The 18,207-nt window shown below is 38.6% G+C and overlaps 1 protein-coding gene across 1 annotated transcript; it reads left to right on the top strand.

The window, feature by feature from the left end:
• Nucleotides 1-13,160: 13,160 nt before the first annotated feature.
• LOC133740491 (probable receptor-like serine/threonine-protein kinase At4g34500) lies at nucleotides 13,161-17,581 on the top strand. Its single transcript, XM_062168441.1, has 7 exons — nucleotides 13,161-13,872; nucleotides 15,365-15,469; nucleotides 15,557-15,679; nucleotides 15,865-16,035; nucleotides 16,136-16,265; nucleotides 16,343-16,552; nucleotides 17,187-17,581. The coding sequence occupies exons 1-7, from the start codon at nucleotides 13,313-13,315 to the stop codon at nucleotides 17,205-17,207; spliced, it is 1,320 nt and encodes a 439-aa protein (XP_062024425.1). The 5' UTR covers nucleotides 13,161-13,312; the 3' UTR covers nucleotides 17,208-17,581.
• Nucleotides 17,582-18,207: the final 626 nt, after the last annotated feature.

Raw genomic sequence — 18,207 nt, 5'->3', positions numbered from 1 at the left:
TGTGAATCTTCTTTCACTTCATGATAATAGGATTAAAACCTCTACTTCTTTTAGGATGGAAGCTATGTGGTTTAGACACAAAGACTTTATGAAAGTAGTTACTAAAGTTGCCTCTAACTCTTATACTGGTTCTGTCATTCAAAATATGAATGCCTTTAGTCATAGTATTAGATATTTAGCTCGTATCTAGAATTGTGAAATTTTCAGAGACTAATTTACTAAACAAGCTTCTTTACATAGTGATATTGACATTCTACAAGAAAGATATTTAATCTCCAATAACCCAATTGTTTTTTAGTCGCCTTCAAGCTTTAATCCAAGAAACTCAAATTCATTTTATACAAGAAGAACTGTTGGAAAGGAAAGATCCCACATTGGAAAAGTGACAAAATATAATATAACTTATAAGTGGGTGACTCTTACCTAATTGTATCGAGGCATTTTGTGATTAAAACCCAACACCTAATGGGTGGTTAAGTTGGGACAATATTGTACAATGGTGGGTCACGGGTCACGCTTGTCGCTGTTAAACATGGTATTAGAGCGGGTCTCTCTTCAATTGCGTCTCCAATTGTCATGGGCCCGAATTTGGGTTCCTTATATTGCCAACGGAATATTCCGATTGGATTGTTACCAAGTGTCCGATGTGAGCATTGGATTGTTATATTGGCTAAGTCTCCGATATGAGACTTGTGTCCCAATTTCCAATATGGGAATTAGATTGTTAATTAATTTCACGTGCAGACCTAGAGCTAGGTTGCACGTGAGGGGGCGTGTTGGAGAGGAAAGATCCTATGTTGGAAAAGTGACAAATAAAATATAACTTATAAGTGGGTGGATCACACCTAATTGTACCGAGGCCTTTTGTAATTAAAACCCAACACCTAACGGGTGATTAAGTTGGGACAGTATCGATACAATGGTGGGCCACAGGCCACGCTTGTCGCTGTTTAACATGGTATCAGAGCGGATCGCTCTTCAATACGTTTCCATCATGGACCCGGATATGGGTTCATTCGTTAATTGATTCACCAATCTCCTCTCCAATCATGCATAGACCTAGTTTGGGTTCATTAAATTGGTCATCGGAAGTTTCCGATTGGATTATTGCCAAGTGTCCGATGTGGGCCTTGGATTGTTATGTGATTGGTCAAGTCTCTAATGTGGGACTTGTGACCCGATTTCCAATGTGGAATTGGGTTTGTCAATTAATTCCACGTGCATACCTAGAGCTAGGTTGCACGTGAGGGGGCGTGTTGGAGAGGAAAGATCTCACATTGGAAAAGTGACAAAATATAATATAACTTATAAGTGGGTGACTCTTACCTAATTGTACCGAGGCCTTTTGTGATTAAAACCCAACACCTATCGGGTGGTTAAGTTGGGACAATATCGGTACAATGGGGGGCCACGGCTCTGATACAATGTTAAACAGCGACAAACGTGGCCCGTGGCCCCCCATTGTACCGATACTGTCCCAACTTAACCACCCGATAGGTGTTGGGTTTTAATCACAAAAGGCCTCGGTACAATTAGGTAAGAGTCACCCACTTATAAGTTATATTATATTTTGTCAAGAACTCTTTTGGAAACAAAGAACTCGAAATAATTGGTTAGCTCTAGGGATAAAAATACAACGTTTTTTTCAAACCCAAGCTACTATTTATTTGGGGGGGGGGGATATTAATAAAATTAAAGTTGATACTGGTTTATGGGTTACTGATCCTTTACAAATAGCTTATACTTTCATATCTTCTTTTAAGTAACATCATACTCATTCTGTAGCTCAAACGTCTTCTTTCCTAGAATATATTCCCAAGTTGATTACTAATGAAGATAATTCATCTCTGTTAGCTCCAATTTCAGAAGATGAGATTTACACAGTTGTCCATCAGATTGGTTCTTTGAAAGCTCCTGGTCCAGATGGTATTTGTACATACCAGCACACATATGAACCTGCCACATAGACTTTACATTATCACCGCGCCACACAGGGCCACCAAGGTAGCATACCAGAGCCAGGGACCGATACCATGGATGGTGATGTCCACAAGGGACAACACCGAAAGTTATAAAAAGCAATACGGAGCCCAGTATGGCTACCTGAAGTATGCCTCAGAACCTATAGATAGGGGAATGCATCCCACATCGAAGAAATGGAAAACCTCTTCCCCAACCAAGAGTATATAAGTTGACCCAACCACTTCCATTAAGGGTAATAACTACTAATCATTCACTGTTATGCTGTCAAATTACATACATAGCCCTGACTTCGGCATCGGAGTGGTCAGTCCCTTTGACATTGTGTATTTCCTTTGACAGGGTAACGACACCACCTCACAAGCTTTCGTTGTATTGCATTCTGTCTAGCTGCCTTTGGGAACTTCCAGTAGAAACATTGGCTCCCTCTGTGGGAACATAGCACCCACAAATTGATACCATGGCTGAGCAAGACGAGAATGAGTTAAGTGCGGTGCAACATGTGGCCTGGATACTTTTCTTTACATCGGGAACATTCGGAGGCGAGGTGACTAACGCTTCCATCGATACCCAGGTGTTGGGGGCACTTGATCCTAACGGGGGTACGACATTGGCAACACATGGTCACTACCCCGACTGAGCTACCGAGATGGAACTTATGCGAGCCGGCATCTCCGCCTTCCAAGAGCAAAGTTGAATGACCAAGAGCAGAGTCAGGTGGACAGGGAGACAAACCTCCTCGCACAATAGAGGTTGCATGAATTGGAAAATGAGAACGCATCGTTGGTTCACGTGCTGGACATGAGGCAACAACAAAATGAGGCCCTCATGAGAGCGCTTGGTGTAACACCACAGCCAAATTTGTTAGAAGTTCTAGATGAGGTACCCGTTGCGATACGAAGCACATATGCCATCTCCCCTCTCGCTGACACCAGAGGTAGGAGAGTCATTCATATGGCCGTTGATCTCAATCCAAAAAGTCTCAAAGGACTACCCCTACCACCTATACCTAGCCGAGAAGAACAACTCTCTCCCCACGGGGACCCGACCCCAATACAGCACTTTTAGGTCAAATGAGCCAATCGATCACTACCCTACAATCCAAAATTGAAGCTAGCGAGAGCAGGGTTGCGTGGCGTCCCCTAAACACAATATTCGAGGATCGACCAGGACTTTTCACTCCATATGTCAGGACTGCGATACACTCCAATGCTACCAAATCGCTCAAAATTGACTACACTAGGATCAATGATCCCTACCAGCATCTGTAATACCACAAAAATTTGTTATTAATTTCTTGAAATTTCCTGAAATTAATAAAGTGCTCGTTAGAATGATTTCGTGGTTCAAGGGTAGAGTGGAAGTGTTTCATACGAATAATTACTCGAAACGTTTTATTTTCGAGGGGTCAAAATATTGACTTTTTATTCGTTGGGTTTCTCCGAAAACTTCCTTCACGAAAGTTGTAAAGCGTGTCGATACTACTTCGTGGACATGAGGAACGCGAAAATCGGAGTTCGTATGATGAAGTTATGACCAACGGAAAAGTTTTATTTTTTGGATAAATAGAAAAAATTTGGAAAAAAATCAGAAAAACCCTAGTTTCCAAAATTGGAAACCCCGATCCGGATTTCTCTCTTTACCACCGACTCGACCCAAATTCCTTTTCCGGTCAAATCTTCGCCGTCTGGCCTCCAATCCGGCTGCCACCGGTCCCAATAGCTTCGCCTCTTCCTCCTTCGTCGATCTGTGGTAGCATTTTAGCCCATCTCAGCCTCTACACGACGCAGCAAGGAAGCCCCGATCCAAACCCCAGTTTTCGGTCAACGCCGATATCTTCGCCATCCGGCCACCTCAGGCCGCTCCACTGATCCTTTCTTGAAGCTCCGAAGACACTGATCATGCTCTCCAAGTGGCTTTAACTGATTCGAAGCGTGGAGGAAGAATCGAAGTAGATCGAAAAATTGGAAATTTTCCGATTTCTTGAGCTTTCGAGGTAAATTCCGACGAATCCTTTCATTTCTGGGGTTCAATGTAGTTGTCAAAGTTGTTGTACATGTTGTTGTGAAGATTTTGGCATAGGTATCATGACCCAATTCAGGGGTTGCCAGCGGCGCGTGGAGCCCACACGTAGCCACTGTTGGCACCGCTTCCGACCATCTTTTGTGCTTCTGTTTCCTTTGTTATGTCATACTCGTCGATACGAGCACGTGGATATATTATGTGGTCATATTGTAATCGTTGGAAAAATGCTAATTAAGTTTAACATAATTTTGTTTTTCTCGATTTTCGATCCGTGAGGATCCGACCATTGGATCGACTTGTAGTTTTGATATATCGATCCTAGTAGTGTTCCGGAGAACTTGGGAGGTCTCGTAGGAACTTTTGTCTTGTTGGACGTAGTCTTTGATTTTTAGTTCGCGTGTTTCGAACTTTAAATGCTTGTGTACGTTGTGTCTTATTGAGTGTGACTTGTTTTGACTAGGTATAACGAGGTTGTTGAGAGGAGTTTGATGGTTTGAGCTTTATCTCATGTGGCGTGTGAAGACGCAGTTGGATTTAGAGGTGAGTAAATCTCACGAGATTCATTTATGAACTGAATTACTTTATTATTTGGAATTATTTGTTTAATTGTTAAATCGTTTTCGGAAATAAATTTTTGTTTTAAATTATATGAACTTGATAGTCTATGGTTCATAGGCAAGTAAAATGGTTCATAGGCAAGTAAAATGAAGTTTTATTATAAAAATGATTTTTCACGGGTTTTATATTTGTGAACTATAGTTGGTATTAGTGATATCTCTGAGTGGATGACTACGTATATATATATTTACGTGAAATATATATATATATCTTGGTGGAATTGTGTGTTCAGTTTACAATTGTTGTGCAATGTGATGTTGAGGAAAATAAATGAATTTGGAAAGAAAAGACGGTTTTGTCGGCTTTGAGTGTTGAAAAAAGTAAAGGAAAAAATGCACCAACAGTGTCCGGACACTGTGAGGACTGTCAAAATGATACTTGAACTTTAAAACTTATCAATGTGATACCTGGACTTATATTTTCTTGTCAACATAGTACCTACGTTAACTTTCCGTCACGGTGCCGTCAATTATGACCACGTGTGATGCACGTGAGGCCGAAAATAAGGGCAAAAAAGACTTTTACTCCATCAAATCTTAAATGAATAAATTTAAAATAAAAACTGAATAAATTATTATATTGAAAATAAAAGTTGAATAAATCTTTTTGCTTTGTTCTATTAACCAAGAACCCAATCCAATACATCATCAAAAAAAAAAAAATCTGAATCCGGTCATCATGATTGGATATTATCCCCATCAACACGAGCAATTCTTCAGTGATAGCAACGAAGATAAGTAGTTGAACTAGATATTGTTCATGTTCATCTTCTTAAACCCAGCAAAAAAGTAAAAAAAAAAAAAAGAATCCCAGCAATTGTTCATGTTCTTAACCCATTCATGTTCATCTTCACAAACTCAACAAACCCATTTTCCCATTTTGGAAGAGAAATGGAAGATCTGGAAACTACCAAGAACCAAAAAGATCGAAAAATTGAAAACCCATTGCTACTCGAGATCGTTATGCTTCTCATGCTCGGCGAGAAGTGAAGCTGCACCGTCGTCTGTGCAGCCCCAACAACTCCTTTTGTTCTTCTCCTCCCCATTCTTCAAATCCCTATCACAACCACCAATTGCATAAATTCAACGAACACTAAAACAAATTATGACACCATCACAATTTACACTCAAGCAATCAAGCGACTTGATCAATTAACCAGGAGCTGGAGGAGCATATGCTGCCCTTTTCTTCTTCTTCTTAGCCAAGCAGAATAGACCAAGTGCAAGGAATGCGAGGAAGAAAACACCGCCCAGCGAGACGAAGGTGGCGATGTAAACCGTGCGGTGGTCTTTATGGTGATGCGTCGAGATTTGGGGTGAAGGTGCCAGCAGATTGTAAGGAGTGGGTGCCCAAGGATGTATAGGCGGCGGTGGAGGTGGTGGTCTAGAGTTGTATCTTGGACTTGGTGCAGGTGCTTGTGAGGATGGCGGTGGTGGTGGAGGTGGGACTGTTGGAGTAGTTGGTGAAGGAGTGGGTGGTGGAGGTGCAGGTGGTGTCGTTGGAGTTGTCGGTGTTGGTGAGGTTGGTGGAGGTGGAGGTGGAGTTGGGATTGTTGGAGTAGTCGGTGTTGGTGAGGGTGATGGTAGTGGTGGGGAGTGGTAAGGGTAAGAAGAAGGTGATGGTGGAGATGGCGGGGGCGGCGGGTTTAGGTCTAGGAATGAGGGAGAAGAAGAACTGGTGATGAATGGAGAGAAAAAAAGAATTTTTTTTATTTCTTTCTTTATCTCTCTCTTTTTTATTATAAAATTTATTTTTTTGAGGGCACATCAGTCATTTCACTCTCTTTTTCGGTCTCACGTGCGTCACACGTGATCAACTTGACGGCACAGTGACAGAAAATTAACGTAGGTACTATGTTGACAAGAAAATATAAGTTCAGGTATCATATTGATAAGTTTTAAAGTTCAGGTATCACTTTGACAGTCCTCACAATGTCCGGACACTGTTGGTGCATTTTTCTCAAAAGTAAATATGATTTTGGTGACGGTTTTGAGTTGAGAAAGCAATATTTGAAAAATGATTTTGTTATTGCTTTGAGGTTTTTGGAGATGAGGAAACAATATTATATGATAACCAGTGTGATGATCTGTGAGATGATCTGTGTGATGATCTGTGTGATGATTTTGTGTAAATGATGTGGGTTATGGTTGTTGAGTGATTGGTGTCATCAATGATTAAGTATGTACTGTTTTCTAGCTAGTTTATTTTTATTATTGAATTGTTTGTTTTCTTTCGTAATCTCCTGAACTAAATTATATGCAGGGATTACTGTTTTTCTGAATTGATTGGTTTTAATGTAATCTCCTGAACTAAACTATATGCAGGGATTCCTATGATTTCTATTTTTTGATTTTAATGTAATCTCCTGAACTAAATCATATGCAAAGATTGCTATGATTTTGGTTTGTGTGCTTTTGGTGATCTCCTGAACTAATTTTCTATGCAGGGATTACTGGTTTTGTTTAGTTTAATTTGTGAGTGCAATTGTGGATGAGACTCGTAGTGAGTTGAGAAATGTTTTTTCACATCGTTGTGGTGATAAATGCTTCCTGTCGAGAGGAAAAGAGTGATTTTTTGGTTTGTTGTTGAGATCATAAATGATTTTTTTTTTTATGGAAATAGGTCAGCCATTTCATTAAAATTTAGCAAGCAGTACAAAAACGAAACACCCCTATGGGGTCGACAGAAAGAATCGTTCCTTATAACCTCATGAAACCCTATTATAGAAGAATAACATCCCAAAAAATCCCGAGTACACCCACCTTTTAGGAAATTCGTGCACCATTATTCTAACAAAAACCTAGAAACCTCGAAGCTTACATTAAAAAATTCCAACTAAGGCTCTGGTTTTTGTGACCCAAAACAGAAGTCAAGCAATACTATAGGCCATAGCGACCCAATTCATAGGTGGAGCAGAAAGGAAACAATTACCCTCAACCCCTATTCCAAAGGCAAACCAGGCCCTACAAAGTCGTAGGACCCAAACCAATATCTTAAATGATTTGGTTTGTCATGGTGGTGACTTGCATTTTCCTTAAAAAGAAAATGATTTTTGATTTTGAAAAATAATCATTGTGTTGATTCGTTGACGTCCTTGAGTTGGAAAGGTGTTTTGTGGTTATTAGGGTTTACTCACACGAGCTTGCAAAAGCTTATCGGGTTTGTTATTTCAACCCAGTGCACTATTACATGGTGTAGGGGTTATTGTGTAGGTCAGGGTAAGGAGTAACCTTTTTCGAAGCTGAGGCCTTATTGCTGTCGTAACTTGGACGTAGAAGTGTACTTTGGTTTTAGTCTTCTGCACTATAGTGAGTGTGGTGGGTTGTTTACTTATTGAATTGTTGTTCAGTTTAATTTGTAAACTCTCTGTAATGTAATATGTGACTCTAAAGAATGAGTCAATATTGACATTATGAGCTCGATTTGTTTTGTTGCTTAGTTTAAATGAAAAATTTTCTTAGTGTTCTTTTTGGATTGTTAATTTATCGCGTTTTGGATTCGAATTTCTTTATTTGAAATTCGGGTGTGACAGCATCTGCAGGCATTCCACTCGCATTCAAGTGCTAAAGGATACACCGATGAGGTCTGCTGCAATATGCTCCAGTAAACACTCTCCAGGGAGGAATTAAGCTGGTTCTACGAGCTACTGCCGACTCGATAGGATCATTCAAACAATCGATGGGTACCATACGTCGACTAGACTGTTCAAGATACATCAGGGAGACAACAAGACCCTCAAGGCATTTGTCAACAGGTGGCAAGCGGCCACAACAAAATGCATTCCGTCAGGGTTGCAAGTTGGGCAATTTTCTCTACGAGATCAATCACCACCCTTCTTCAAGCAGAAAAAATATTCATGCTTTATTATATCAAACTTACTAGAACAAAATTAAACATATTATTATTCCTTTTGTTCAAGAATTCTTTACTGGCAAGTCTTCCCTTCATCTCATCAATTATACTAATTAATATTTTTTTGGTCCCTAAAGTAGATAATCCTGAAATAGTCTCACACTTTAGACCAATGCGTTTATGCAATGTTAGACCAATAAATTACTCTTTATCTGATTTCGATCGTCTTTTGGATGACTGTGAACTTTCTCTCTTGATCTCCAAATTTAAATGACAATTGAATCTGAAGGTCTGTAATTTGGTATGGGTTGATTTGGGCTTTTGAAAATCGAAACTCCAAACTTTAGAGTTGATTTGAGTACACCAATAGGGAACTGAGGCTTGCAAATGAGTTCAATTGGCACGATTTTCGTTTTGAAAATTAAATCAGGAGGAGGAGAAACATAAAGGGTTGGTTCTGTTTTGTCTTCTGTTTTTTAGTAAAGCTTGGAACTTTCTTGGTGGGTTTTGGTGTTTGATTCTGTACTAAACCTCCAAATCGAAGAACGAGGCTTCTTCTTCCTCCTCTTCTACCTCAAATTCATTGTTTGTTTCAAGCAAAAGACTGAGAATTTCAATGGGAGAAGGATCCGGTTTCCAGAACTTAAGAAAGTACAATCTCCATGGTTATAGAAAGAAACAGAAAGACAAATCGGAAGAAAGAGAGAGATGAGAATGAACGAGGAAGAAACATTAACAAATAAAAGGCAATTCCCTTTGCCTTTGTCAAATTTGACAGTTCAAATCAACATGTCATTTACATGTGAGAGAGAAATTCTTGCATAGGGGCTCCCGCACCACATGGCAGTGCGGCCCTCCAATAAAAAACTAGAAACTTTCTTCCTTTTCTGAAAATGTCCCTGCTTATTAAAGTGAAATACTCAAAATACTCCATGCTAAGTCCCTTATTAGTCAGCCCTAAATCCACGTGGTGCGGGTGCCCCACGGAAGAATCTCTCCACGTGAGATGAGGCATATGAGTTGAAAGTGTTGGATGTCTCCACGTGAATTTAACACCATTGCTCTCATTAAGTGTCGAACTCTATTCACTCCTCTTCATACGCAAAAGAATAATAATGATGCTTATAATTATCCTGGATTAAGAACCCAAAAAGAGGTTTTTTTTTTTTTTTGGGATAAATCTTTATCAACAAGGTACCACATGGCAGGCCTATGGTTTTGGTGCCTAGCTAAGCAAACTAGTTACGTACAATAATGTTTCCGATCTCAAAGCATTGCATGTAACATGAGTACACGTAGCAGACACCTTCAATACGAAATCGGATCTGTTTAAAGGAACTGAGCAAGTTAAAAGATCACCAGTTTTTTTTGGGGGCCGAGGTAGCTAGTGGTCCAAAAATGTACAGAGCTCTTAATTTTTCATGGGGTCCGAGCTAGGGTTCCGACTCTAATGTTGTGAAAAAACTCCAAATCTCATGAACAGTTTCATCACAAAATGTTCAAATAAGAGTACGAATGATCAATATCGAGTGTTGTTTCGAGGAACCTTCAGGCCCGCAGTAAGATACAGTACTAATAATGTACGTATATCTCGTGTTGAGAATGTTACGTAATGTGTTATAGTATGTACCTTATATACATTGTCGTTAGTCATCATTACTTTTCTTGTTATTCTCAGATGACATGTTGAATCATTATGTGCTCTAAATTTCATCGAAATTGGTAAGTTTTGCCTAAAAAATTCATATGCGTAACACGATCGGTCTGTTTTAAGTCATGATCTAGAATATGTGAAACTTCAAAATTTTAACTCTTAGATCTACATCGTAGCAAATACAATGAATGAAAATTTTGAAAGATGATGAAAGTTCAAATTTTCCTAAATCTTGCTAAAATTTTGAAACGCGTCACCTCCTTAAAATCATTTTGGCGCAGCTTTACACCATCTCCCTATTTTCTTTGCGATCAATAACTGTGGTATATATTGGATTGCAATATATAGAGAGAACAAAAGTTGTATTAAAGAGTGGCATTGAAGTGTAGAAACATTTTGCTCATGAACTGCTTTAAAGAAGTTTCTTACATGACTTGCCAGTTGTTCCAACTCAATCACGAATAATTCAAATAATAACTAACGCTGCAGGACCCTCCTCACGCTCTTCCCTCCAAACTCCAGACACAACCCCACTTTAAAATACCCTCCATTTGTAACGAATTACAAGCAGCACCTGCAGAACCACGTACGATACCCACGCGGTAAAGATTTATGACTCATAATATTAACTTGTTTTTAGCTCGTTATTCTTTTTTCTTTACCTCATGTCAACGTGATCTAAAAAATAGATAATTTAACATGATTTTTGTTTCAGGAGAACATTATTTCCACTCCTTAATTTACAGTTCACATTCCTTATTTTCTCTTTTCGTTTGCTAAATCACTGGAAATGATGTGCATGCATGAGGAGTAATTATTCTGTCATAGTAAACTACCATGTGACAGTGCCAAAAAAATATATGATATAATTCATAGAGTTGCTATATATATTGCAACAGAGCTGAATGCATGGACAGAAAAAATATGTAAAATAATGTTCAATGGTATGATCAACAAGACGTGTATCATGTGAACCAATTAGGTCAAATATCCAAATCACAATAAGTGTGGTGATTTGAGACTGTATAATAATTTCCACTGGACGGGAAAATAGATAATTAAGGTTGATGCATTGAGGAAAACATTTCCTAAGCGACCTTCTTGTAAAAAGCACGTAACTCTGTTCTCTTTCCTCGTTTGGAGACATAACTCTTTCCACATGTATGTTCATGATTGTTAAGACATGCACGTTCATATCAAACTACTATTGTGGATGATAAACAAGGGTCCAAGAACTACAACCAATAATTAGGTAGTGAGTTGCATTAATTAGATAATTACCTCCTACCTCAACCGGTGAATACAAATGCGTTCAAATATGAAACAGATGGATAGATTATGTAACACGAAAAAGGGTCACTGCCCATTTTGCCTATTGAATTAGAGTAGTTGAAACTTAATTAGAATCTTTGGTTTCGATATAAGGGGAACTGACAAGGAGGTGTTACCTAGCTCCTCAAATAATACTAATCTTTTTAATTTAGAATTATATGAAGTACTGTCTTCGCTAGTAAACATCCCATAAAAATAGAATCGAAGTAGTTGATCTTTGCTGTCTTGCAACCTGCTAATTATGTACGTGTAGCATGTGATTAGTATATAATATATAAATCTTCATGCATATGCATATGCATGGTGGTATGGAAGTTTACCAATAATGACCATGTAAGACGGTCCGAGTTACTATAGTGTGGAAATTAAAATATCAGTTTCCTGTAATGACAGACTATATGCTTGTATCAAATTTGTAAATATATTGCTTATTTAAAAAATAAAATTGTAAATTTGTCAGTAATTGATTATGTGTGTGTCGATAGATTAACAACTATATATGAATATTGATTGTTTTTAGCGATAAATTATCATGTAAAATTAGTCTGTTGTTCCATAGAGTTAGTTTAAATAACAAAAGAGATCTTGCAATGCACTAATTTAAACCATTTGCATTACTTCTAGACCTCAACCCTACAAAATCACAAAGATCTAGCAAACTCTACAGAAGCAACAGTGAAAACCCTATTAGTGGAAACTTTAGTAGCCCGTTTCCCCCATTTTCCTACATGTTGTTATCTAAATCATACCAAATTAATTGATAATCATTGTATGTCCAATGCATGAAAAAAAGTATTTGAAATGCAGCTAATAATGACAGTCAACTGAAATGAGTATCTCAATTTAACTAAATTTCTCAATAAAATAATAATATTATTTTTTAATTAAAAAATGATGTACGCAAAAATGTAATCTAGCTGTGAGGCTAATTCATCTATACTATTATTAAGAGAAGAGGCTTTGTTAGCCAAAATTGAAAATTTTGACAGATTTAACCCTGAAAGATTAAAAAACTTTGACAATAAATTAAATCATAAGGGTAAATAGGACAATTATAAAATAGATTTTATTAAGAAAATTGAAAAGAAATTATCCCACAACCTCCACTTTTCTCTCCCACTATTTTCTCTCTGCAATAACAGATCTATTTTCTTTTGTAGATAACTTTTTTTTTTTTTTTTACAATTAAAATTTTTCTTACACATGCAGAGCATGTGATTGCAGACTAGTATTATCTAAACTAACATTATACAATGAAATGAAGAACGTAATCATACATTAGAGTCCACATAAAAAGTCATATTAATACATTTGATAAGCCGATCACGTCCTATCCTCTAACCTCTAATCTCAAATATATCTTTGCAATAACTAGCAAATTATAATATGAGTTCAAAGATTACTAGTTGAGGTTGGGTTGACCGTTGACCTCTCCAATCCGTTCGAGTTTACCGCCATACTTGTGGACTTAATTATTAACCTTCCCCACTTAAGACACTAAAAACTCGACGCTTAAACACTTAATTATTCCGTTACAAAAATATTATTTAAATTATTGACCCATCCCTATACAATGGCAACTTCGTAATAATCTCCAATACCAAACCCAAAATCCAACACTTCTCCCTCTATTTTTTTGACTTAACTTTCACCTTTCGCTTTTTGTGTCCGTTGAAACCGCACTCTCTCTCTCTCTCTCTCTCTCTCTTTCACCAAAATCCTGTAATGGCCTAACTCGATTACTCGACTTTAACTTCAAGCCATTTCATCCATCCTCCTCTTAACAAACACTCCTCTCTTCCTTCTCACATTTTCACTCAAGCCCCCAACTCCTCCACCTCGCCGGAAACAATGTCTGATTCCGGCGACGAGATTCCATCTCCGGACACCTCCCTCTCCCACAAGCTGACCTCCAAAACCGAGCTCCTCAACCTCAAGCTCTACGTCGTGATCGCAATCCTCCTCGCCGGCGTCTTTGCCGTGTTTCTCCTCGTCTGCCTCTGCGTCCGCGCCCATCGGGTTTCGCGTCGCCGGAAGAGCCGCATCCGCGTGAAGCACAGCTCCGGCTCAATCCCGCTCGTCTCCAAAGAGATCGCCGAGATCAAGGAACCTCGTCCGGATCCTTCTCCTCCCCCTGCCGCCGCCGCCGCCGCCGAGGGCAAAATCGGAAACCAAAAGTTGAAGGAAGCACGACCGACTGAACCGACCGTTGATGTGGAAAATGGGAAAAGGAGGAGCGGGGAGAGTGACGTGTTCGGGTGGGGCCGGTGGTATAGCCTCAGGGAGCTGGAGACCGCGACACGTGGATTCTCGCCAGAGAATGTGATTGGAGAAGGAGGGTACGGCGTCGTTTACCGGGGATCTTTGCAGGACGGCTCTGTTGTCGCCGTCAAGAACCTTCTTAACAACAAGTACGTCGGCTTTTTACTTAATTTTGGATATTTTGCCATTTTCATTTTCATTTTTTTTTTCCTTTCTCTACGAAATTCATATTTTCTTAGATTGGTTGATTAAGACGGTGACATTTTCTTAGATCGAAGCTGTGTAGGTGCAGCAGGTATCAATAATGCTCTTTCTTGTTGGTCTGAAGTAATATAATTCTTGGGTTCTGTCATGTTTGGACATTTTTAAATTCGATTAGTTTATGTAGTCGCACATGACCTCTTGCTTTGGTAGGGGAAGGATTTAGAAACTGCGTTCAAATATTTGCTGCAAGTAAAAAACAAGAATAAAGAAAAGTAAAAACCTATTCCTTGGATGATGGATCTGTGTCAACTCTCTGTTTTGTCTTCTCTTCTTAGAGAACGCTTAAGCTCTGTCGTCTGGTAACGAAGGGTCAATTCTATTAGCGGGCTGAAGTCGGCAGATCACAATTTGCGACGTGGAATTTACCAGGGAATATGGAAATTAAAATCTTTGTTCACCAAAAATACTTGGCAAATAGCAGATAATATATTGCTAGACAAAATGAGGTCTAATACAGTGTAATCATTTAGCGAGCAAAATTTAGTGTAACACTAGCAAAAACTAAGAAAAAAATAAAGATTAAGTTGTTCGTGCCACGTATCTAATATGTCCTATGGTTAATTTGGTGTGTTGCATCATCTCATTGTTGTTTTGCACGTAATTGTGTATTTGGCTGTACAATTAGCACTATTGTTGTTTGATTGGATAACATATGCTTTGTTTGATTAAAAAGAAAAAGTGACTGCCTTTGTTCCGCTATACTAGCAAAAATTTAGTGTAATTATTTAGCGAGCAAAATTTAGTGTAGCACTAGCAAAAACTAAGAAAAAAATAAAGATTAAGTTGTTCGTGCCACGTATCTAATATGTCCTATGGTTAATTTGGTGTGTTGCATCATCTCATTGTTGTTTTGCACGTAATTGTGTATTTGGCTGTACAATTAGCACTATTGTTGTTTGATTGGATAACATATGCTTTGTTTGATTAAAAAGAAAAAGTGACTGCCTTTGTTCCGCGGTACTAGGAAAAGAAAATGATTAGTTTAAGCTTTAATCACTTTATTCTTCATTCTTTCTCTCTTTTTACTATTTACAATATAATATAATTTGAACTTTGTGCTTTCCAAACTTCCATTCATGCCTCAATGTTATGTTGTGCACAGTAGCTTGTTACTACTTTTGATTGACCAAAATGTATTTGAGACACTGCGACTTCATCATCAAAAGATTCCAATTCTGAAATTAAACAAGAAGGGTAGGTAAGATCATGCCTGTCCAATTACGTGGTTATAAGTTTTCAACTGGACATTGTAGTATTCAGAACATTTCCTAATTCCTTTTATATGAATGCGAGCTAGCATGTTGACATAACCATAATATTTAGAATTATATATGTTTTTGTTAACAAAAATCTACTTGCTTGTAATCTTATATATAGGGGTCAAGCTCAGACAGAGTTTAAGGTGGAAGTGGAAGCCATAGGAAAAGTAAAGCATAAGAACTTGGTTGGTCTAATTGGTTATTGTGCAGAAGGTGCTCAAAGGTAACTCCAGTATCATATTTTCCATTAAATGAGGACCAAACTTGCTCGTTTTCTAACATATCCGTGGGGACTTCTATTGACTTCAAGGATGCTTGTATATGAATATATTGACAATGGGAATTTGGAGCAGTGGTTGCATGGTGATGTTGGGCCTGTCAGCCCTCTGACTTGGGATATCAGAATGAAGATAGCCATTGGAACTGCAAAAGGGTGTGACAATTTTCTCCTCCTTGTTCAGTTCAGCTGTTCTGATGCTTAAAAGCAAAGCTATAAGTGGCCTCAATATGCTTTTCATTTGCCCTATAAGCTAGCAGTCGACTATAGCTGTAATCCATTGCTTCTGCATTTTCTGTCTTTCAGCATTAGATCAATTACTTGTAACTTTCCTCTTACAGGCTGGCCTATTTACATGAAGGGTTAGAACCCAAAGTGGTTCACCGTGATATAAAATCCAGTAACATTCTTCTGGACAGAAAGTGGAACCCAAGAGTATCAGATTTTGGCTTGGCCAAACTCTTGGGACCTGAGTCAAGCTATGTGACTACACGTGTAATGGGAACATTCGGGTTAGTTCTTGCTCAAATCCTAAAATCTTGTTTCATCAATGCGTTACCCAGTTTGATATCTCAACTATGTAGCATTGATTCTTTATTGTAATTGCTGTAGATATGTTTCTCCAGAGTATGCAAGTACAGGTATGCTTAATGAGGGGAGTGATGTATATAGTTTTGGAGTTCTACTTATGGAGATAATTACAGGAAGAAGCCCAATTGACTATTCCAGACCAGCTGGAGAGGTAAAATCAACTTTCCATTTTCTGCTTGCTAAAAGGACTTATTCCATGTGATAACTGTTCTGGTTGGTGCATATCAGATGAACCTGGTTGATTGGTTTAAAGGAATGATTTCAAGTCGCCGTGGGGAGGAGATTTTAGATCCATTGATAGAAGTTCAGCCCCCTCCAAGATCTTTGAAGCGAGCATTGTTGGTTTGTCTCCGCTGTATAGATTTAGATGTCCATAAGCGGCCAAAAATGGGGCAAATTGTTCATATGCTTGAGGCAGAAGACTTTCCTTTTCGTTCGGTGAGTCCTCTAATTTTATCATGTCCTTATCCATCGCACGCAAAAATACCACAGCCACACACTATACATAAAGTCATGGAGTCACAATTGCTGTTGTATCAATTTCGTAAGAACCAAGTTCAATGCACACAAAATTGCAGGCATCACACTAGAAAAAACTACAGAGCTCTGGTACATATATAGACATTTTAGTTGCAAATGAGACACCACATGCCTTATAAGCAACTGATTGTCCATTTGAGGCAATACATTGGAGTGTTACCCTGACTCTCGGCAAATGGCTACCTCCAATTGGGTGATCTCATACAAGTCTAGATTAAAGCAGAGGTACCGCTTGGTCCAGATGGTCTTGTTACTCGGAACTTATCAATCACTCAATTTGTATAGTGCCTTAGAGATGCACAGTAGATCACTAGATTACTTGTATCATATTTTCAGCAAGTTTTCTTAGACAGCAAGACAATAGTCTCCTTTAGAGATGCACAGTAGATCACTAGATTACTTGTATCATATTTTCAGCAAGTTTTCTTAGACAGCAGGACAGTAGTCTCCTTTTACCATGTTCTCCACTCTCTCCTTTTACCATGTTCTCCACTATCAGCTTCTTCCTAAGCTTCCATTTTATGACCTGCAGGAAACCCGATCAGCTCGATAGACAGAAAGATCGTCTCCCTTCCCGTGCAGTTGAATCCAATAATCCAATATCCGTCCGACTATTGCTGGGGTAGTGAAGCAGAGAATCGAGGTGGAGATCATTCTTTTTTGGCTGATGAGTGGTATAGTTTCTGATGGCGTTCACTCTATTTCATGACCTTCCATTAGTAGTATATATAGAAGTTACACGCCGTGAATGTGCATATATTATTTTTAATCTGTTCTTATATTTTTGGTGTACTACATCATACTTAGAGATGAGATTGTAAATACGAACTTGTAAGTTTTTATATGCGACGGTGAACTATGTTAAAGACAATTTCTGCATTAGTTTCACGAGATTATTAGAAGATTTTAAACATATTAGTCCTTTTTTTTTTTTATCTTTTCTATTTTGTGAATTCAAACCCAAATTGGGTATTAATATATTGGATTAAATTCAGTTTACTTCCTTGAACTTTGGGGTTAAAATCAGTTTGGTCCCTCTTTCTGAGAATTAATCTGGGTGGTCTCTATACTCTCAAATGACATCATCTTAGTCCAAAATTTGAATTTGGCTCGAAACATGACGTCATATGCTGAGTTGGAGCTAACATATGGGCCAACATTTCAGACTTTAAAACCCACAAGGAGGGCAAAATAGACATTTCAAATTTTATCTCTCTTAAATTTTTTTTTTTCTTCTATACTCTCTCTCTGAAGCGGCCATGGAAGCAAATCGAGCTTCCAAGCGACTTCTGCACATCCGCAGCCAATCCCAGATCCAGCTCCACAGCACCCGCTCGGGGCGGGTCCTCAACAGCTTCCTCACTAGCTCCGAGTCGGACCAGAAAAGACCCCGACCCATCGATTCTTCCGACCAAATTGATTACTATCTATCACATACCCAAAATCTTAATCTTTCTCGCTGTAGTCGGACTCTTTGGCAGAGATGTTGAGTCATTTGCGCATCCATTAATGCCAAAGCCCTGATTGAAGAACCCCATCGAACTATCCAGTGA

The sequence above is a fragment of the Rosa rugosa genome, chromosome 3 (assembly GCF_958449725.1).
Source record: "Rosa rugosa chromosome 3, drRosRugo1.1, whole genome shotgun sequence".
Classification (NCBI taxonomy): Eukaryota; Viridiplantae; Streptophyta; class Magnoliopsida; order Rosales; family Rosaceae; genus Rosa; species Rosa rugosa.
Note: the sequence above shows the minus strand (reverse complement) of the source record. Positions and strands in the feature narration are given on the sequence as shown.

Coding starts and splice junctions, on each gene's coding strand:
- LOC133740491 (XM_062168441.1), top strand. CDS start 13,313: ATGTCTGATTCCGGCGACGAGATTCCATCTCCGGACACCTCCCTCTCC. Junction 15,470..15,556: donor TGTGCAGAAGGTGCTCAAAG/GTAACTCCAGTA, acceptor ATTGACTTCAAG/GATGCTTGTATATGAATATA. Junction 16,553..17,186: donor AAGACTTTCCTTTTCGTTCG/GTGAGTCCTCTA, acceptor TATGACCTGCAG/GAAACCCGATCAGCTCGATA.